The following is a 23,264-nucleotide window of genomic DNA, read 5'->3' as shown; positions in this document are numbered from 1 at the left end:
AAACAGAAAAATAAAAACGATATTTGTACATAATAGCAAAATAAAGATGAAATAAAAAAAAAAACAGAAAATAGAAAAGGGAAAAAGATAAACAACTTGCAAATAAAAAATACATGACAGAAAACTTCCCAGTAAAAACCAAAAATAAATAAATGAGAAGGTGAAATACAGATAAGGAAAAATGCAAAGTCCCAATAGAAGAAAAAGATTACGTCAGTCAAGGAGAGAAAGAGGAAGAAGATGATAGTAGAAAAGAAGAGAAATTAAGAAAGACAAAAAAAAAACCAGAAGAATGAAAATTAAGTCAATTCATAACAGGCGTCACATTGTAAATAAGAAAAGAAAAGAAGAAGAGAGAGAGAGAGAGAGAGAGAGAGAGAGAGAGAGAGAGAGAGAGAGAGAGAGAGAGAGAGAGAGAGAGAGAGAGAGAGAGAGAGAGAGAGAGAGAGAGAGAGAGAGAGAGAGAGAGAGAGAGAGAGAGAGAGAGAGAGAGAGAGAGAGACAGACAGACAGACAGACAGACAGACAGACAGACAGAAAGACAGACAGACAGACAGACAGACAGACAGACACAAACAGACACAAACAGACAGACAGACACACAGACAGACAGACACACAGACAGACAACACAGACAGACAGAGACAGAAACAGAAAGACAGAGACACAGACACAGACACAAAGAGACAGACAAACAGACAGACAACACAGACAGAGACAGAAAGACAGAGACTCAGACAGACACACAGACACACAGACAGACACAGACACAGACAGGAAGACACAACAGCGACAAAGATAGAAAAACACAAAAGAAAACTGTAATAGCAAGATGTCACCAAAGGATAAGGAGAAAAAAAGCAGAGAGAGAGAGAGAGAGAGAGAGAGAGAGAATAAGGAGAGGAACACGCTAACAATGAGGCGTCACGTTAGATTAGGAGGACAATTGCGATGCTTAATGTGATTCTCTTTAGCCTTGAAGCTTGTGGTGATCAAATTGTGCCACAGAGAATCATAGAGGAGGAAGGAGGAGGAGGAGGAGGAGGAGGAGGAGGAGGAGGAGGAGGAGGAGGAGGTAGGAGGAGGCATTTGGCTGCACGCTAAAGAAATAATATTCAGTCTACTAAGAGAGAGAGAGAGAGAGAGAGAGAGAGAGAGAGAGAGAGAGAGAGAGAGAGAGAGAGAGAGAGAGACAGGAATAAAGAGTGGCAGCAATAAATCAGCGTGAGGCTCTCTACATAATGAAGTTTGCGGCGAGGTGATCAGAGACAGACAGACCGAGACACATACACACACACACACACACACACACACACACAAAGAGACAGAGACATGTACAAGACTGACAGAAGCCCTCTTACGTATATCCCCTCCTTCCTTTCCCTTACCTCACCTCCTCCTCCTCCTCCTCCTCCTCCTCCTCCTCCTCCTCTTCCTCTTCCTCCTCCTGTCTTCTTCACGGGTGTTTGCTCAGACTCGTGAGGGAGGCGAGGGAAGCAGATTAGGGGACGAGAAGAGTAAGAGCAAAAATCAAGGGGACGTGCCGATCAAAATATCCACATGAACTCTAGATTGGAGGGAGAGAGAGAGAGAGAGAGAGAGAGAGAGAGAGAGAGAGAGAGAGAGGTGTTATGCGAGTGAAAATAGGAGGAAAGGATAGAATGAGAGCGATATAAGCAGGAATAGAGAGTAAAGGAAAGGGAAGTTAGTGGAGAAGGGAAGTTAGAGAGGTCGGGAAGGAAGAAATGGCGTCGGTGAGATACGAAGATGGAATGAATAAGACAAGAAAGGACACAGGAAGAAATAGATGAAGGAATAAAGAGCGTTGAGAGAAGAAGCAGGAGGTATCAAGGAGAGAGAGGAAAAGCAAAAGGGATGAGATGGAGGTAAATGTAATAATATGAGAAATGAGGAAAGATAGTAAGGAAGAAAGAAGGAATGAATGGGGGTTCTCTCTCTCTCTCTCTCTCTCTCTCTCTCTCTCTCTCTCTCTCTCTCTCTCTCCGCTCATCATTCCTGGCCCAACCAATACTTCGTCAGGCCACGGCAACGTTCACACAGCGTCCCTTATGTCGAGTGTGGCGTCGGCATAAACTTAGGGAGCCATGAAGCAAATCACTCTTGGACTGGATGGATGCATGATCACTTTTGTCGCAGGAGTTTAAGTTTAAAAAGATACATAACTTCTTCATCAAATATTTATACGGAGATCGCCCAACCCCTCACCCTCTCCCCTCGTCCCGCCAGCCCGAAGGAGTGTTTCAGAGATGGGGAGTAAAAAAAATAGGAGGGGAATCTCACACGACGCCATTATGAATGTGTTTTTCTTACACCGAGAAGTTGAAATATAAAAGAGTGAGAGAGAAAAGAAAAAAATGGAAAAGCGCTATCGATTTCATCCCTTCGAATCTTCCTCGGTCGTAAGCGTTTCTTTATCCGAAGTTTCAGAAAGTCTCATAATTTCGTTCCTTTCTCTCAACGAATTAAAGAGAGTAAATAACTGTGCTGAGAGAGAGAGAGAGAGAGAGAGAGAGAGAGAGAGAGAGAGAGAGAGAGAGAGAGAGAGAGAGAGAGAGAGAGAGAGAGAGAGAGAGAGAGATTATACGTTGTTAAATGTTGCGCTCTTCGTCCGATCAGTGAGGTTAAGCAACGCTGGGTCTGGTTAGTGTTTGGGTGGGTGACCGCATGAAGACAAGATGTTACCTGTGTGTGTGTGTGTGTGTGTGTGTGTGTGTGTGTGTGTGTGTGTGTGTGTGTGTGTGTGTGTGGGTAAGTAAGTAGGTAAGCGCGCGCACGAGCAAATATGAAAACAAAACATCTTCGTGGACTCCTTTCTTATTTCTAAAGTCATGAAATTTTTGGCATAAAAATCTAATAAATAAATCAGGGCTTGAAGAGGAGGAGGTGGTGGGTCTCTCCCGGGATGAGCCGAACCAGCAGAAGTTTGCCCCCGGAGCTTCTCTCTTATCGGCGCCTCAAAACAATATCGGGTTAAGCCTGGAAGCCGAGGAGCCGCCCGCCTTCACCCCTCCCAGCCTCCCTGCCTCCCCCGCGGGGCTTAGACACTATCACTTCCAAGGATTATCTTCCCCACCCACCCCAGCCTATCCCAGCCTTCCCATTCCTCTCCCTTCATAGCTTGCTCTTCTTTTCCCACCCAGCTCTGCTTCTCTAACCCACCACAGCCCATCCCACCCCAGCCCTCTCCCTGATAGGTCATTCCAGTTTTTCCCACCCGCCACAGCCCCTTGATACCTCTGTCCCTTGTTCCCTATCCGCCCCAGCCTATCCCAGCATACTCTCTTTTTCAATGTAAGAGGGGATATCTAGTCAAGAGCAACACTAAGAAAAAGGTATATAAAAAAAAGCCCACTCAGTCGCCAGTCTCCATACAGGTCTTAAAGGGTGATACAAAAGACAGGGATAAATGTCTTGAAACCTCCATCTTGAATTGAATCAAGTCACAGGAAGTTGGAAATACAAAAGCAGGCAGGGAGTTCCAGAGTTTACCAGAGAAAGCAATGATAGCAAATCTAGCGTCCTCGCCCCATTTCTCTCCTTTAATAACTCATCCTAGTTCCTCCACTCATCCCAGTCTACTGCCAACACACCCCAGCTCTCCACACAGTTTACTTCCCCTCCCTCCATTCCATTCTATCCCAGTGCATCCAAGACCACCAACCTAACCCTGCCACAGCCTATCCCATACTAGGTTTGGTTTGGTTAGGTTAGGTTAGGTTAGGTTTGGTTCAAGTAAGATTGGTTTGGTTTGGTTAGGTTAGGTTGGGTTTGGTTTGGTTTCGTTAAGGTTAGGTTAGGTTAGGTTAGGTTAGGTTCAAGTAAGGTTTGGTTAGGTTAGGTTCAGTACCCCCTGACACCTCACCCTTGTTCCACCACAGTCCTTCTCACTCATCCCTTCCCCATTGTAACTTTCAATGTCTTATCTTCAAGTCAGTAAATGCTAATTCTTCCTCTGCCATACCTAGATTCTCCCTTAGTCTGTTGTTCCAAAATTCTCTCTATCCTTCCTTAGTTTCCTTCTTTCCACTTTCTCCAGCTTTTCTCTTCTTACTTTTCCTCAGTTTCTCTCCCTATTTCTCTTGTCAATTTCTCTCTCCCGAGTTTCAATTTAATTTACTTTTCCATTCCTCTGGTTTAGTTTATCTTAACATTTTCGTATTCGCAGTTTTCTTCCCGTTATCCTTGGGCTGTTTTCCTCTTAAATTCTCTCCCCACTGTCCCCCAAGTCGGGAAGAAAAGAGAGAGAAAGAAAGAAAAAAGAAAGAAAGAAAGAAAGAACGAAAGAATAAACAAATGAAAAGAGAAGGGAGGACAGAAAACAAAAAAGAAAGAAAACAGAAAAGATAGGAAAAAAAAACACAAAGACATGAAGACAGACAAAAAAAAAGACGATAAAAGGCTGGTTTTGTGTCGTCTCCAGTCCACCTAACAATTCACGAAACAGCAATACAAAATCTAAGTGTCTGAAATGTGCCCGATGATTACCGGGAAGGATTATGAAGCAGTGAAGGGTTGAAAGTCCGCTTGTTGTTCCTTTTCCTCGTCCCTTCACAAAGCCACGAGTCGCCTTCTTTACTACCGCGAATACCAAGACTAGCTCCACTTTTTTCATCATTTCCTTAAGGGATTACTTGGAAAAATACTTTATCTCCCCTCTGCAGCAAAATGGGAGATTGAAAATATACAAATTCCCTCGCTAAGCTTCCACCACCTCGAGCTTCTACTATTTCTTATCTATTTTTTTTTATACTATCTGATATTTATTTTTTTCAAGAGTTTTCGTCGAGGGAGAGAGAAATATTAATATAAAACTGTGATCCCCCCTTTACATTCTTAGCGAAAAGGCGTGATCTGGGCGGAACAGGGGAAGTATTCGATAATGATGATGATGATAATGATGGTGATGATGATGGTGGTGGTGGTGGTGGTGGTGGTGATGATGATAGTGATGGTGATGATTTACTATAGGGAGAAATGGTTTTGAGAAATTAGGAATCTCTCTCTCTCTCTCTCTCTCTCTCTCTCTCTCTCTCTCTCTCTCTCTCTCTCTCTCTCTCTATCTATCTATCTATCTATCTATCTATGCCACACACTACTATTGAGCGACTCAGGAACTAAGGTAAATATGTTTCCTATCTATCTATCTATCTATTATTATTATTATTCTATATTATTATATATTCTATCTCTATCTCTCTATCATCTATCTATCTATATATATATCTCTTTCTACCTATCTATCTATCCCACTAAGTCACTAATGAAAATAGATATATAAACAAAGTACAATTTAATTCAGCATCTCACGGATTGTATAAGATTTGATTCATTCCGGCTTGTCAGTCTTCTTTCACATTACCAACACTTGCTTAAAGACTTCCCTAGAAATACCTAAACAACCTTTAAGCGGCACATATTCCTTCTTTCCCTCCCTCATCACGTGCATCTAAGTACTTGCATACCACCTTATTTTATAGCCCGACAGTTTTTGTGAAGACTCGTGTCGTGCGATACTGTTTACGATGCTCTGAATAATAAAACTGACCCTTAAAGATTGCGTCAGTGTCTGTACCCACCTTTTCTTAATACCATGTAGGCTTTTCACGGGAATTTATGGGCTAAAGGGGGTACTTTATGGGGTACCTCCTATCTGAAAGCCCACCCGCTAAGAAACCGTTGCCCCGAGTGAGGAAGCCCAACCTACACTCGGACCGTGGACAGGATTCGAACCCGTGCGCTTGGAGACTCCTCGGATCCCAAAGCATGCATGGTTATACTGCACCTTTGCTTCCTTCGCTGTTTACCTAGAGTCGGGAGTTAGCGACATGGACGTTTCTGCTTTAGTTATCCTTTTCCCTGTATCTCACACACCTGTCTAGCACTCATTATATGCTTTGAGGTTTTTTTCATGAACGTGTTAGCACTCCTGTTTCGTCATAACGCGGTCCGGACGATGGCAATATAATTCAGTGGAAGATCATGTCATCAGTTCACCACGTTCACTTATACATACACATAATCACATACACACACACACACACACACACACACACACACACACACACACACACACACACACACACACACACACACACACACACACACACACACAAACATTTGATCCAGAAATTTCTCTATATTCGTATTATTTTTTCCCTTCCAACCATATATTTCTTTTTTTTCTTCATCACATACCACAAAATACAAAAACACACACTCACACACACACACACACACACACACACACACACACACACACACACACACACACACAAACTATTCATGGAAGTACTTGGATTATAAACATGTACAGCTTTGTCCGAACGAGATATAAATACTAAATAGAAGCACGATAGGCGAGAGGCGTATACTGAATGAAAAAAAACAAAACAGAATAAATCTAGGTATGCGGAATGGACTCGAGGAAGAGGTGATTGCAGAGAGAAATGGAGAAGAACGTACACACATCAATCACTGGAAACAACGGATGAATATACATAATTAGACGAGACATGAGTGCAATTCATCTAAATTTCCAGCAAGGTCAAAATAGGTAAATATACAATACAGTAAAAACACAGCAACATAAGAAGATAATGGAAGTTTAATTTTCTATGCAGGAGGGACAATTGGTCAAGGGCAAAAAAATGGAAAAAAAGGCCCACTGGTTTGCCAGTTCCCTTAAAGGTCAAGTGAGTTATCCAAAATTCAGGAACAAATGTCTTGAAACCTCCCTCTTAAAAGAAGTCAAGCCGTAGAAAGATAGAAATACAGAAGCAGGCAGGGAGTTCCAGAGTTTACCAGAGAAAGGGATGAATGATTGAGAGTACTGGTTAACTCATGTATTAGAGAGTTGGACAGAATAGGGGTGAGATGAAGAAGAAAGCCTTGTGCAGCGAGACCGCTGTAGTTAGTGTAGTTTAGTCCCTGAATAGTGGCTTAACATAACACGACGGTAAACACAACACGGTAAGATTATAACACAATAACGTAAGAAAACAAGAGAATCTACAAGAAACCGAGGGACTTTTACGTGGCAAGCCCAGCAGGAAACACCTACGAGTATCTCCACTACTCATCCGTCCAACGAGGGCGGTACGCACCTGTAAGTGGCGTGAAGAGCACCAACGCCAAGGCTGCCCAGACCACATCACTGCGAGTCACCAGCCTGACGTAGGAGGCGCCGGTAGAGGAGCCTCGCCCCTCCATCCCTGGCAAGGTCACGTGTCACGTCAGGAGCAAATAAAGAATTGAAGGTCAAAAGAGGTTCTGGAGGCAGGTGGAAGTGAAACAAAAGGCAGAGAATAATGGAGGAAGTCTGTTAATGACAGTAAATATTCAGGTGTGTGTCTGTATGTGTGTGTTTGTGTAAAATCACTACAGATAATGTTTGTTTATGTAAATGTTAATGTCAAGAAGTCAGGTGGTTTAATGTGAAGCTGCGAGAGGTCAGTGCTGTGTCGAGAGACTGTGCAGGGGAATAGGACGGGATGGATAAGGTCTCAAGATGCTTGCTGTGTGTGTGTGTCTGTAGCTCTGTCTGTATCTTCCCGAGGCTCCTCCGTCAGCAGCGGCGGCGCCTCGTCAGGTGACGGCTCAGGCCCTGGCCACCTCCCAGCAGCGTAGCTCTCGCCGCCCCCCACACGGGTTCACCTAAAGACAAAACAGAGAATGGTGTGTAATTTGGAGTTTACTTACCATAACACATTCAACATTCCATTCACACACTTTGAAATACTAATCCCTGTAAGGCACAGCTAAACAGTCGACATAACACTGAAGGGAAATACCCAACAAAACTTTCACTCGCACCACAGAAAGGAAATGAAAAGTCAATGAGCATAATGGCTACAGCTGAGTGAAGGAAAATTTTGTTTGCCATGACAATAAAAGTAATTAGTCGACATTATCTTCATTCATATCAAGGAAAGGAGGCGGCAGATCAGTCTAGTAACTCAATGCAAGCTGAGTGGAAGCCTATGCTAAGTATAACACTAAAGAGGAAATAATCAGCTGTATATTAATTCAGATCAGCTCACCTCATTATCATATCCATTAAGGAATGAGTATATCGTATTACCATTCCGTAACATTATTCCACCCACAACATTTTCTAACGTCAGCATAAAACGGCTAACATATCCCACCAAAGTGTTAATATCTCCATTAGAATAGCTAATAAATCTACCAAAACTATCAATACATCCACCTGAATTATTAATATACGGCCTCTAAATCACCTCCACGCATCAACACAGGCTAGAAATAGATGGATACTAATATTGTCCTCTCGCAACATTGCTTCTTTTAAAGGAATATTCTTAACGAGGGTACGAAACTGTAAAGCAGGCAATGATACAGCGGCCCTGGCGGCTCCACTACCGACGAAGGAGAGGAGGCAGCGGCGTGGCCAAGACGGAGCCAACCTTGGTAATGGGGAAGCGCCATCTACTCCACACATTAACGCCAGTAATGGACGGGAGGAGCGGCACCGTAACTCCCGCGAGGAACAATAACATTCTTCACGCCGCTACCAGCAAAGGGGGACGGGAGTAGGAGGAGGGAGGAAGGGAGGAGGAGGGGCTGCGGCAGGTCCGGCCTCCACCAGACATAATCATGATGCATGACTTGTGCCGCTGGTGAAAAATGGTTAGGAAATGTGAGGGAAAGAACGACTGAACAGCCTGCCACTTAGGAGGGTTTGCTTCCCCATTACAGTGTCCAAGGCCGCGCTGGAAATTATTTTGCTGTGGTGTTTTCAATTTGCTGATTTGTGGAAGAAAAGCAGAAAAAAATATTGCACTGCAGTTTCATGAAAATAAAGAAGGACGCTCAGTCTAAAGCATCGATCAAAACACTTAAAGAATTAAAGAATGACATTTTCATGATACATTTATTTTCACGAATCAAGGAAATTTGTTCACGAAAAATATGAGTGTAAGAAGTGTGAAACAGAAAGAGTACAAAAGGTTCACTCATTCGTTACTGCCAAAGGTCAAAGAAAAGTTGAAAAAAAGTTTGCTCTACCAGCTGCCAAGGAACGAGACCTTTGAAACAGTTCAAGTCGTAGGAAGAAAGAGAAATAGAGACAAGATTCTGGAGCTTATCATCCTCCCTCCATGAAAAGAAAATATAGATACTTCAGGAATGTTAGTCGTCACATCAGTCCATCATAACAACCAATAGGAGCATCAGTGGCGTATGTTGTAATCACACAGAGCATGAGTGGTTACTGAGCAGGACAATTCTTTTTTCCCCGTAAAGAAAGTAAAGGAATAACTTTTTTACATGCCAGCTTTATGAATACAGTGAACTTAGATAAGTTACCCAGCATCAAGTAACGCCTACCCGCTCTCTCTCTCTCTCTCTCTCTCTCTCTCTCTCTCTCTCTCTCTTAGATTTAACTCTCAAACAACTCTGCAGAAGATATTCATTAATATATATATATATATATATATATATATATATATATATATATATATATATATATATATATATATATATATATATATATATATATATATATATATATATATATATATATATATATATATATGCAAGCGCACCATAAACTAAAAAGCAAACAACAAAAACAACAATAACAAAATTACTGTTTCTTCTACTACTACTACTACTACTACTACTACTACTACTACTACTACGACTACGACTACTACTACTACTACTACTACTACTACTACTACTACTACTACTACTACTACTACTACTACTACTACTACGACTACTATTGCTACTACTACTACTACTACTACTAATAATAATAATAATAATAATAATAATAATAATAATAATAATAATAATAATAATGATAATAATAATAATAATAATAATAATAATAATAATAATAATAATAATAACAGTAATAATAATAACAACAATAATAATAATAATAATACAGCAAAGTTTGTATGAGCTGTCACAATATAATCATACCCGTAAAACACACCCATCCATCACACACACACACACACACACACACACACACACACACACACGTACTGTCTGGCTTCACCACCACCACGAAGGATGAGATAGTGGAGGCACCTTCGCTAATGCTTCGGTAAGAGAGTGGAAAATAAAAGACATGGAAGGACTGGCCAACTTTCCTCGTCCTTCCCGCTCAGATAACAGAAGAGGAAAGCGTACTATGGGTGGAACGGAAAGAGAAAGTTTGTGCCAAGTAAGAATGTGAGAAAATCTGACCATTTGCCTATAATGTTGGAGGAAATTAATTATTCTTAAGCCCTTCAGTACCAGGGCACATTTTTACCTTGAGTTTTGAGTATGATTAGACCATTTTATTGACATTAGGAAGGGTCTATAGAGGTCGGAAGATTAGTGGCCACAGTCTTCACTATTTTTTTCCCAACTTTATTTTTTGAAGCTGTATAAAATCATCAAAAAGTGAGCAGATTGAATGAAACGCGTCATGATACTTAAGGAATTAATTACATGCATTTATTGTTGGTATGACTGAAATATATTTGTGGTAAGTATAGAGGTGGGAAACTTCTGAGCATCTATTGACGTGTATCTATTTATGAAGGATTGTTACTAATTATAGTATGTGTTAGGGGAAAAAAAGATGTTTCCCCTTTCCCGCATCCCCTCCTTCAGAAAAAGAAAAAAAAGTAAAAATAAAAGCAAAGGAATAGAGTACACTGTCAAGAATAGTATCCAATGAATCAATTTTAAGCATCAGAATTTGACGGCGTAAAAAAAAATGGTTCTTTTCAAAGTCTTATCGCTCTTTCCCACATCATTTCTTACATTAAAAAAAAAAAAAAAAAGCAAAGGAATAAAGTACACTGTCAAGAAAGGTATCTAGTGAATCAATTTTAAACATTAGAATTTGATGGCGTGAAGTTTGATACTTCACTCATATCCATAAACAAATATATAGAGAAACTATTAAAACAGACCAGCTTTCCTTAAGACTCTACCAAAGAAAGGCATCTATCTGATCATCCTCACATAACGCTGCCCTTTCTCTAATGCTGTAAATGAGTATAGAGTACAAAATCATGCAACCTACAAAGCAAAAACCACGAAATCTATTGCTTATGTTTCTTTTCTCCTCTGTAACCCTTTGGAATCGATGTGTGCGTCTCCCAACCAAAGCATATATACTTAAAACTTTCCTCTTACTTGCCGCAGGACGCAAAATAACGCACAGGTCCACCTCATTCGTGGTAGCAAAGCAGTGAGTGTTTGCCCAGCGCTCTCTATTCCCTCCAAGCAAGCGCCTCTAGACTGAAATTTCCATCAATACTTCGACTATTTAACTGGCGGCGTAAACCCTTATTGATGCCTGGGCTTGGGAGGAGGAGGAGGAGGAGGAGGAGGACCAAAAGAAGGCAGTGAGGCGGATGAGGGAAGCAAGAGAGAGGTCAGGAAGGAAAATCCACCGTAGCGCCTCCAGACAGAAGGAGCAGAATGGCGGGGAAGTGAAGGGAACATCTATATTTATGGAATACCGTGAGATCGAGAAATATGCCTGGTTTTAATGCTCCTCCAAACTTTTACCAAATTCCTCGATGGCCCAGCGTGACGGCGCGGGAAAGTGGGCAAGGCTTCGTTACGTATAATGTGAATTTGCTGTATCGTCCTTCGCTGCCGTCCTTCTTGATTTATGCAGTAGTAGTAGTAGTAGTAGTAGTAGTAGTAGTAGTAGTAGTAGTAGTAGTAGTAGTAGTAGTGGTAGTAGTGGTAGTAGTAGGTGGTGGTGGTAGTGGTGGTGGGTGGTGGTGGTGTAGTGGTAGTGGTGGTGGTGGTGGTGGTGGTGGTGGTGGTAGTAGTAGTGGTGGTGGTGGTGGTGGTGGTGGTGGTGGTGGTGGTGGTGGTGGTGGTGGTAGCAGTGGTAGTAGTAGTAGTGGTGGTGGTGGTGGTAGTAGTGGTAGTGGTAGTGGTGGTGGTGGTGGTGGTGGTGGTGGTGGTGGTGGTGGTGGTGGTGGTGGTGGTAGTGTAGTAGTAGTAGTAGTAGAAGTAGTAGTAGTAGTAGTAGTAGTAGTAGCAGTAGTAGTAGTAGTAGTAGTAGTAATAGCTGAGTTAGTTGGTGGTGGATGCTTCTTAACCCCTTCAGTACTGGAACACATTTTTATCATGAATATTTGGTGTGATTAGACGACTTTATCAACATTAGGAAGGGTCTATGGAGGTCAGAAGATTAATATCCAGAGTCTTCACTGTTTAAATCCCCTCATGAGTTTCTGAAGCTATATGAAATCACCAGATAGTAAGCAGAATGAATATCAAAACGCGTCCTGGTACTGAATGGGTTAATTGTAGCTTGAAGACAGAGTAGCTTATTTTTATCATGATTACTTGGTACGAATTTTTTTTTGGCTTCTTCATCCTTCTGCCATCGATCTTCATCTTAATTTTTTTTGACTTATTTTGTCGTTATTGATGTTCTTGTTCTTGCTCGTATTCTCAAAGTCCTCCTTATCCTCCTTCTCTTCCTCCTCCTACTCCTCCTTCTCCTCCTCCTTCTCCACAGATAGACCACCGATAAAGTGTTTCCCAGTGTCACAGAGAACGCTCACCTTTGTATTCTCTCTCTACTTCACCTGTTGTTTTTTTTTATACTCACACTTCTCAGCCCTTCCTGTCATTCTATTCAGACTTTTTTTTGCCTAAACATTTTCCAATTCCATCCTTCTTAAATCGCCCTCCATTTGAACCGAGGTGAAAAGGAATGAGAATAAATAACACTAAGAATGGAAGAGTTGAACATCAATAGCGAAGAGGGAAGCTACAGGAAGTCCTCCAGTGCCTGTCCTCTGTGGCCTCTCCACGTGACCAGTCTTTATTTGTCCCTTTCGTGTCATCCCATAGTCTTGATAACAACAGAAGATACCACTGTTGCTTTAATAACTCGGCTAGGTACTGTCATCTTGGTATATAGTAATTGGTTACAACATATGCTGATTCATCATCGTTATTATCTAATGTGTTATACTACATTGTCACTGCCTTCGTTGAAAAAAATGAGGTTGTAAGCGTTGAAGTTACATACGAACATAAGAAACGAGAAAAGCTGTAAGAAGCCACCAGGCCTACACGTGTATGATCAAAGCTACAAATTCCATCTATCATCCCCATCCATGAACTTATCTAATCTTCTTTTAAAGCTCCCTATTGACTCAGCCCTGAGTACATGACCACTGAGCCCGTTCCACTCATCAACCACTCTGTTTGAAAACCAATTTCTTCCCATTTCTCTCCTAAAACTGAATTTTTCAAGTTTAAACCCAGTTGAAAAGTTTCATCGTGTCAATATGAGACAAGAAGTACGTAGGGAGGATGATGTTGGTAATTATTCTACAGGGCAGGAGAAAGACAGGAAGAAGAAGAGGAAGGTTTATAGAAGCAGTGACGAAGACCAGCTTATAATGTGTGTGACTGGGCGGTCTGGACGTGTCAACAGAAGAGACGAGAAAAATAAAAGAAGAAAAATACCGGAGATGGATCAACACTGCAGGAGAGAAAGAAGCCCTGAGAGATGGGTTATGGATCCACTAAACACGAGAACAAGATAAAAAAAAAAAGGGAAACCAAGAAAATATAAGGCCTAGAGGTGGCAGTCGCTGTATGAAATGTGGCTACGTGTCTAGGCCGATCCTAGAAGACGTAACTGAGGAAGGCGCAAAAACACCCGAGCACGTTGCAAATCACGCCGCTGTGGCAACCCGTGACTGTACCTGATAAAAAAAAACTCATATTGGGTTAAAAAGCTCATATTGCAACCCACATGGAGGTTCAGTGCATAAATAGAATGATGGGAGAGAAAAGGAGTGAGGAGACGAGGAAAGGAGGATAAGAACGTGAAGAATGAAAAGGAATGAAGAGAAGAAAGAGAGGATAAGAGAGGAAAAGAGAAGGAGAGGAAGGAGAGAAGAGAAAGAGAGAATAAGAAAGGAAGGGAGGGAGGGAATGTGATGGGAGAGAAAAGAAGTAGGATATTTGTACTCTTTTCAAGCGTCAGTGTCCAAGGTATCATTATCACTGCCTAGCATCGTCCCAGCTACACATCTCCCTGCTTCTTATTATTACCAGTGTCCCTCCGTCTGCCCTTTGTGTCGCGCCTCAATAAATCAATGCAGCGGCCAGCACACCAGCGGCACCAACAGCACCAGCGGAGGCACGGCTGCTCTTAACTCCTCACTGAGCTTAACACCGGCACTGCTTCGAACTTCGTTTTGAATCCGAAGCTTTCTTTCGCTCCTTTGTTTACCTTTTGTTCATCTGTTTCCTCTTCTGTGCGTCTGTTTATTTGTTTTGTCTGTTTGCGCCTCTCTCTCTCTCTCTCTCTCTCTCTCTCTCTCTCTCTCTCTCTCTCTCTCTCTCTCTCTCTCTCTCTCTCTCTCTGTATCTATGTATCTATTTGATCATCTCTGTGTCTATCTATGTATGTCACTGGTTTGTTCTCTCTCTCTCTCTCTCTCTCTCTCTCTCTCTCTCTCTCTCTCTCTCTCTCTCTCTCTCTCTCTCTCTCTCTCTCTCTCTCTCTCTACGATGGAACCTTCACCCTCAAACACACACACACACACACACACACACACACACACCTTGGTCAATCACTTAGCAATGTAGAAAAAATAAATACGTGTCCAATGTTCTGTAAAAAAAAAAGTGATAAAAAAAGGAAAATAGACGAAAATCACAAAGACCTTCAGATATATTTACAAAAGTCACGAAAATTTTCCTCGTGTCTCTCCCTTTTGAAGCAACAAGTCCTGGAGGAAAGGAGGGAAGAGGAGAGGACAGAAAGGGGAGGGAATGAGAGTTGAAGGAAAGAAAACTGTGGAGCTGGGAAGAGGGAGAAGATAGAAAGAAGAGAGAGAATAAGAAAGGAAGGAAGGGAGGGAATGTGATGGGAGAGAAAAGAAGGAGTGAAGAGACGAGGAAAGGAGGAAAAAATGTGAAGAATGAAAAGGAGCGAAGAGAAGAAAGATAGGAAAGCAGAGGAAAAGAGAGGGAGAAGAAGGAAAAAGAGGAAGAGAGAATAAGAAAGGAAGGGAGGGAATGTGATGGAAGAGAAAAGGAGGAGTGAGGAGACGAGGAAAGGAGGAAAAAATGTGAAGAATGAAAAGGAGCGAAGAGAAGAAAGAGAGAGAGGAAAGAAAGGCAACTAATTCTGTACCTTGATTGCTTCTCTTATTACTACTAATAATACGGTTACTGCTACCACTACTTTCACTGCTAATCTTTTTTATGTAAGGCCAAGGGGTTCTCTGGTCAGGGGGAGTAAAAACAAGGTAAAAAAAATGTCCTTTGAAAGTGGCAGTCTGTCAAGCAGACATGTTACTACTATTACTACTACTACTACTACTACTACTACTTTTAATATTACTACTACTACTACTACTATTACTACTACTACTACTACTACTACCACAACTATTGCTACTACTACTACTACCACAACTACTACTACTTCTGCTTCTCCTCCTCCTTCTCCTCTTCCTCCTCCTCCTCCTCCTCCTCCTTCTCCTCCTCCTCCTTCTTCCCTCCCTGTCCCCATATCACCTGGTCCAGTCTTATTATTAATTCATTCTTTTTACCTTATTACCTCCCTCCTGACAAACATTCTCCCTTCTCTCTCCTCCTCCTCCTCCTCCTCCTTCTGCAGGAAATATGAGACGAGACACACACACGAAGAGGCCAAGTTTTCCTGTTTTTTATCCTCTTTGTGTTGACCATCTTCTGGAGGAGGAGGAGGAGGAGGAGGAGGAGGAGGAGGAGGAGGAGGAGGAGGAGGAGGAGGAGGAGGAGGAGGAGGAGGAGAAAGAGGAGGAGGAGGAGGAGGGAGGGAGGAAGGAAGGACGGCATTCAACACACGACTTAATTAATATTTCAGAGAGAGAGAGAGAGAGAGAGAGAGAGAGAGAGAGAGAGAGAGAGAGAGAGAGAGAGAGAGAGAGAGAGAATGACAAACTACACACTTACAATGAACTTTCATCACTCCTATTATTCATTAACATATTGACGAGTCGCCCTCTCTCTCTCTCTCTCTCTCTCTCTCTCTCTCTCTCTCTCTCTCTCTCTCTCCTCCCTCACACCCACACAAGAATGCAGCAGAAAGAGAAAACGGAGGTCAATGAGCACTAATGCATAATACGAGAGCCACTTCGACCGTGAGATTCACTTTATTTTCATTGGAGCAGCGAGAAAAATAGAGCGGGTCGATCACTGGCGAGGCAAGGTGGAAGTCTGTGTGTTGTGTCTTTCCTCATGTTGTTTTACTTCTTCCCGGAAAGGAGTGAAAAGGAATGCACGCCGAACAAGGTCACTCAGTAAAGTCCGACACTGCTGTAGGAAGAGAGAGACCTAAGGATTTAATGTCATTGGGTTTCTTTTTTATTTGTTGTGATATGTGCTGATTGTTTCCCTCTTTATTACTGGGCGCATTTTTTACCTTAAGGTTTGTGTACGATCAGACCATTTTATTGACATTAGGAAGGGTCTATGGGGGTCAGATGATTAATGGCCTCAGTCTTCACTGTTCTAATCCCCACATAAGTATCTGAAGCTGTATAAGATCACCGAATAGTAAGCAGAATGAATATGAAAACGTGTCACGGTACTGAAGGGGTTAAAAGATTATATGCTGGAAAGGAAAAAAAACAGGTATTAAATGTCTTTGGCTCTCATTTATTTGAAATTTTAAAAGGCTGATTGATGAAAAAGAATGCATCGTGATGATAATATGTACTGGACTGCGTTGCAACGATAGATAATTATGACACTTAACCCCTTCAGCAATGGGGCGCATTTCTAGGTATGATAAGACGACTTTTTTTTACATTACGAAGGATCTATGGAGGTTAGAAGATGAATGGCCAGAGTCTTCACTATTTCAATCCCCACATAAGTTTCTGAAGCTGTGTAAAATCACAAAGTAGTAAACAGAATGAAAATGAGAACGCGTCATGGCACTGAAAGAGTTAAGAATCAAATGTTTTGGGTTGTGTTTAATTTGGATATTGAAATAGATTAATAGGTTGACTTGCCAAGAGATAACACAGTGCAGTATTTAAGAATGACACTAAAATAATCTCCATAAAACTGCTGCAGAGAAGAATATCAAGCTTAAGAATGAAATGTCCTCTGTTTCGCTTCTTCAACCCTGAAATAGCTGGACTACTCAAGAAATACACGACATAACGAAGAAGGAAGAGGTGAATGTATTGTTTACTATACTGCAGGAGAAAGGAAACTTGACCTTTTTTTATATGTAAGATGGATAATCGGCGAAGGTAACAAAATGATGGAAAAAAAGGCCAACTGAGGTGACAGTCCCTAAACAGAGCGAAAAAAGGGGGGAATTCCTTGGCTGGTATAGGAGTCACCTTTTTTTTTTTTATTTACTTCTTTGTTATAGATTTTAAGTGAAGAATTCATGTGTAGGGAAGTGCGTGTAGTTTTGTGTGAAGGGAGAGAGTTGTCTTTAGAGGACAGACTGTGACTGCAACGCCTCTCTCTCTCTCTCTCTCTCTCTCTCTCTCTCTCTCTCTCTCTCTCTCTCTCTCTCTCTCTCTCTCTCTCTCTCTCTCTCTCTCTCTCTCTCTCTCTCTCTCTCTCTCTCTCTCTCGCAAGCGATGATAGAGATAAAGAAGGTCAGTCTGCCATTTACCTACAAACCTTCATATGATCAGCCAATCTGCTTCCTTCACAATAATTTACATGCTTAATCACTTGCTAACCTTTCATTCTCGTTCTCCTTATGACTTGTTCGTTTCTTTTACGATACGAGGGAACTGCGATAAAAAAGGAAGAGAGGCAGGGAGGGAGGCAGGGCGTGGTACAGTGGAACCATGCGTGGTTTGGGGTCCGAGGGGTCTCCAAGCGCACGGGTTCGAATCCTGTCCACGGTCCGAGTATAGGTTGGGCTTCCTCACTCGGGGCAACGGTTTCCTAGCGGGTGGTCTTTGAGATAGGAGGTACCTCAAAAAAGTATCCCCTTTAGCCCATAAATTCCCGTGAAAAGCCCACATGGTATAAATAAAAAAAAAAAGGGCGGTAGGAGATTTCGGGGGAGGGAGAAAGGTGAGAGAGAAAAGGAAGAGAGATGAAAGGAGAGAATGAAAGAATTTATTAAAGAAAAAAGGAAGGAAGGTGGAAAGGAAGGAGTTATACAAAAATAAATAAAGCAAACAAAAGTATGTAGGAGTGCAGAAGTGAAGAAACACAACAAGGTGACCCTTAGGGAAGCCACACTGCTTAGGAAATGCCGCCAGGTTTGCATTAATATGAGAGAGAGAGAGAGAGAGAGAGAGAGAGAGAGAGAGAGAGAGAGAGAGAGAGAGAGAGAGAGAGAGAGAGAGAGAGAGATCCCCAACATTTCCCATCCATCCCAGTCGACTATGTAGAGAATCAGTGGTCATTGTGTGGCTGTTAAGGTCATTGTATATATGTAAAGGTCACTATAGAAATCTGGGGTCACTTTCCGGATGTAGAGATCATTTGTAGGGATGTGGAGGTCCTTGTATAGCTCCTATGGTTAATAATAAGGTCATTGTAGGGATTAGGAGGTCACTGTAGGCTTCTAAGGACACTGTAGGATTGTCATGTAGGAAACTGGTGGTCATGGATAGAGAAATCAGACCAGTACAATGTTTTCTTTAGTGCATCCTGGTGGAGAACACACACACACACACACACACACACACACACACACACACACACACACACACACACACACACACACACACACACACACACATACACACACACACACCTGAACTAACCTAATTTCAAGTAAAATAAAGATCGAAAGCTGTAGTGCAACGTTTTGTCGCGCGTGTATAGCTGAAAAAACACTTGATTGATAAGGGTTTAGTGAGTTGGATCATTTAGCCTGGATTCTCTTTTTATTCATGCTCCTGTGTACTGATTCCAATACCCGCATATCCTTCTTATAATGAACTGCACAACATACTCTGCGGTCTGACCAGATACCAATAGAACTTGTATATTACTTCAGTACTTCTATTTATAACACTCTAAAGGTTTAATTCTAGAGCTCGATTTATTTTCTTTTTTTCTGGCCTCTATGCAATGTTTTCTCTGACGGAGGTAAGAGCCAACTACAACTCCTATTTCTGTTTCGTATTTACTACAGTTCCGTTCTTGTTTGTGTATTCACTGAGTGATTTCCTCTATCTGCTCTGAGTATTGTACATTTGTTACTATCAAAGCTCATTTTCCCTTGACCAGTTCATACATTCATTCCTTTCAAGTGTCTCTGCAAAACGATGACATCCAAATCCTACTTAACTAATTTAACGATATTCATACCGTTCGTCGATTTACTAGCCACTTACATCCATGAAGACAGGTGCGGCATGCACGTGGCCTTTGATGTCTCTACCAAGGATCTGAGGAACCAATCACCTCACCACCTAATCGCCTGCCACCGTGACTCCCGCTTGCATGTGACTTGCGAATCGACGCCAACACACGAGGAGAGGCGTTGTGTTGCCCTTGTCATTTATTCATGAAGGTCGAACAAAAGAGCCAACAGTGTGTGTGTGTGTGTGTGTGTGTGTGTGTGTGTGTGTGTGTGTGTGTGTGTGTGTGTGTGTGTGTGTGTGTGTGTGTGTGTGTGTGTGTGTGTGTGTGGATAGTTAGGAACGTAGGTAGATACAAAATAATACATACCAGAAATACAGTTTTATAGAAGAAAAATTATAAAAAAAAAGTAAGTAAACAATCATGATCAGAAATAAAAATAACTTTGTAACCATTTCTCTGCTACAATTACAATAAAAAAAATACAATCATGAACAGAGAGAAAAAATTATAACTTTCTAACCATTTCTCTGAACAATTACAATAAAAGAATACAGGTACCCAATCTAGGAAAAGAAAAATATGTGCAGCTTCTACAACGATTCCTGAGACTAAAAATAGGGAAGCTAATTTTGCGAGATAAATCATTAAGAGCGATCATTCGTACCCCAGCTGTGCATGAGGCAGGGAATCATATCGCCCGGGACTCATTCCAACCTTTCATTACTTTTGCAGGAGACGCAGTAGACCATCGCGGTGCACAAATTACACACATTGATCTCTTATACGACGAAAGAGAATCAATCATTTAGTCTGTGTTAGTTTTGCTCACTCGTGGCATTCAAAAACACTAATGCTTATTTGATGAACTTCGAGACCATGAAATGCACACGCCGAAAAGGGATCACTGAATGGGAATGGATAATTAAGAGGCCGGAGGGAGAAAGTCTTGACATTAGCCCCTTAAGTACCATGAGGCGTTTCCATATTCACTGTGCTTACTATTTGGTGATTCTATACAGCTTCAGAAACTCATGTGGGGGAGTAAAATAGTGATGACTGTGACCATTAATCTTCTGATCTCCATAGACCCTTCGTAATGTCAATAAAATGGTCTATAGTACACAAAACTCAAGATAAAAATGCATCCTAGTACTGAATGGGTTAAAAGTACAAATTACTAGGTAAGATCACGAAATTACGGGACTAGAAATCACTGGAGAAAGGCACGATATAAGAAGACAAGGATGAAAATAACATGTCCTGAGATTAAGAGACCAACAGGACCTTATGACCTTGAGGGCGTTAAGATGACCAACAAATGCAGAGCCAGGAGTGTGGGGAGGGGGATGTGACTCGCTGCGTACCATTCATATCAGAAGACTTCCATGCATTAGCTTCCCTCCTCTGCATGCACGTGGCACTCAGAATATATCACGCCTTTCACTCTCTCTAGCCGCCTGTTTGCAGCGTTATTGATTTACTTAGTTATTCATTGCTACAAGAAAGGTGAAAATAATAATGATAATAACAATAATAATGATAATGATGATAATAATGATAATGATAAAAAAATGACAATAATAATAATAATAATAATAATAATAATAATAATAATAAGAAGAAGAAGAAGAAGAAGAAGAAGAAGAAGAAGAAGAAGAAGAAGAAGAAGAAGAAGAAGAAGAAGAAGAAGAAGAAGAAGAAGAAGAAGAAGAAGAAGAAGAAGAAGAAGAAGAAGAAGAAGAAGAAGAAGAAGAAGAAGAAGAAGAAGAAGAAGAAGAAGAAGAAGAAGAAGAAGAAGAAGAAGAAGAAGAAGAAGAAGAAGAAGAAGAAGAAGAAGAAGAAGAAGAAGAAGAAGAAGAAGAAGAAGAAGAAGAAGAAGAAGAAGAAGAAGAAGAAGAAGAAGAAGAAGAAAGAAGAACAACAACAAGAAGAACAAGAACAACAACAACAAGAAGAAGAAGAACAAGAAGAAGAAGAAGAAGAAGAAGAAGAAGAAGAAGAAGAAGAAAGAAAGAAAGAAACAGAAGAAAGAAAGAAAGAGAAGAAAGAGAAGAAAGAGAATAAAAAACAACATGAACAAGAACAAGAACCAGGACAAAAACAAGAACAAGAAGATTGTCTAATTACAACAAATGAAGGTAACAAAATGGCAACAGAGAGGCAGAGAGAGAGAGAGAGAGAGAGAGAGTGTGCAATTAGCGTCAGTCAAGGGCAGGTGTTTCGTGGCGCCAGAACGAGGCATTAAATACAACTTTTCTTGAGGACATGAATGTAATTAGCGAGTGCTCAAACCTCGCCAGCTGCAGACCAAACATTAATCACCCCCACGAGAGGACCATCACACGGCGAGACATGTAACCTCTCGCTGTCGTAGTGTTCCCTTGTTAACAATGAAAATGCTGTATGAAAAATGGATACATGGATACAGAAAGAAAGAAAAAGAGTTTATAGTTAGCTGTGCCTTTTTTCAGTGCACAGGGTAATTTAAGAGTTTCCATTACATAAGTGTCTTAAAAGTTGTAATTTGACTGAGGAAAGTTAGGGAAAAGAGGATTAATTGTCTTTTTTCCACTATAGAGAAGAATTTTTAACCCCTCAATACTGTGACGCATTTTTTACCATGAATTTGGGTGTGATTAGACGATTTTATTTACATTAGGAAGGGTCTACGGAGGTCAGAAGATTAATGGCCAGAGTCTTCACTATTTTGATAAGTTTTATAAAATCGCCAAATAGTAACCACAGTAAATATGAAAACACGTCATGGTACTGAACAGTTTAAGAGACTGCACTACACGAGTTGCTTCCAAGTTGTAGCATATGGAGAAAAAAAGAGAAAAAGAAAGTGCAGAGGATTATTTGTCTTTTCCAGTGCACAGAACAATTTGAAAGACTGCAGTACTTAGGTGAAAGTCCAAAAAGTTGTAAATGGACATAAAAAAAAATACTTGTCTCAAAGTGCAAAAGGTTAAAATTTTATGTTGGGAAGGGAAGATATGTAGAGGGATGTGTTTTTGCAAAGATGAAATGAAGTAAAGCGTTTGATAAAGGTATACCAATGCTGCTGTTAATTGTGCGTTTCACCTTACCCATACTCTGCGTTTATTATGTTGTTTTTGTTCACCCCAAAGAATACTAGAGTTATTTTGGCGCGGTGTTGCTAAGTCATACATTGCCGCTAACACTGCCGCTGCTAACATCGAACTTCTCTTTTTGTAGATAAGCAACAGTATGATGAAGTAATTATTCCTTTCCGTCTATTAATGTATGTAAATATATAGGTTTGTATGTATGTATGTTTGTATATATGTATGTGTGTATGTATCAATATAATAACTAATCTAGTATGATTTAATCCATCATCTTGCTGCTATATCAATCAGATCATTACCGTTTGTCGCACCTACAAGAACATAGAAATAGAATGATATAAGAGAAGCTGTAAGAACCTTTCAAGCCTACACGTGATACATTTCCAAGTATCAGAACGTAGAAAACACTCAGCAGATATATCAAGATCACATTTTCTTGAAGTTACTACCGTTCGCCACCTCTACAGGAACATTACATAAGGCAAGCCACAATAAACCATCAGTGACGGTAACTGTAGGAAGTATCCCATTTTCACCTAGCAGAACATCAAAAACCACCTCACGTCAACATCAGGTTCACATTCCTTTCAAATCATTGCAACTCATCGCACCTAAAAATCCATCAGTCCTACATGTATAACTACCTAGTACGTAACACCAGTACACGCCTAACACCACCATCAGTTTCCCATTGCAACACTGTATACCACGTGGCGCTGTCCCGGATCATTTTCACGCCACGGAACGCTCGCCTCACCATCCGTCACCACGTCCCACCCGTCCCATCCCGCCAGGTAGAGGTAATCACGCCAGGACGGGAGGCAAGATGGA

The 23,264-nt window shown here is 41.3% G+C and overlaps 1 protein-coding gene across 10 annotated transcripts in view; it reads right to left on the bottom strand.

Moving 5' to 3' along the window:
* Positions 1-23,264, bottom strand: part of LOC123518908 (lachesin-like) — a 90,429-nt gene that overhangs the window by 45,636 nt on the left and 21,529 nt on the right. For all 10 annotated transcript variants that reach the window (XM_045279976.1, XM_045279978.1, XM_045279977.1 and 7 more), the window contains one exon: positions 7,125-7,674. In XM_045279976.1, the coding sequence (XP_045135911.1) occupies positions 7,125-7,230 (106 nt within the window). In that variant the 5' untranslated portion in view covers positions 7,231-7,674. The remainder of the gene's footprint in view (positions 1-7,124; positions 7,675-23,264) is intronic.

Source organism: Portunus trituberculatus, chromosome 44 (assembly GCF_017591435.1).
Source record: "Portunus trituberculatus isolate SZX2019 chromosome 44, ASM1759143v1, whole genome shotgun sequence".
Classification (NCBI taxonomy): domain Eukaryota; kingdom Metazoa; phylum Arthropoda; class Malacostraca; order Decapoda; family Portunidae; genus Portunus; species Portunus trituberculatus.
This window is presented reverse-complemented; position numbering and strand designations above follow the sequence as displayed.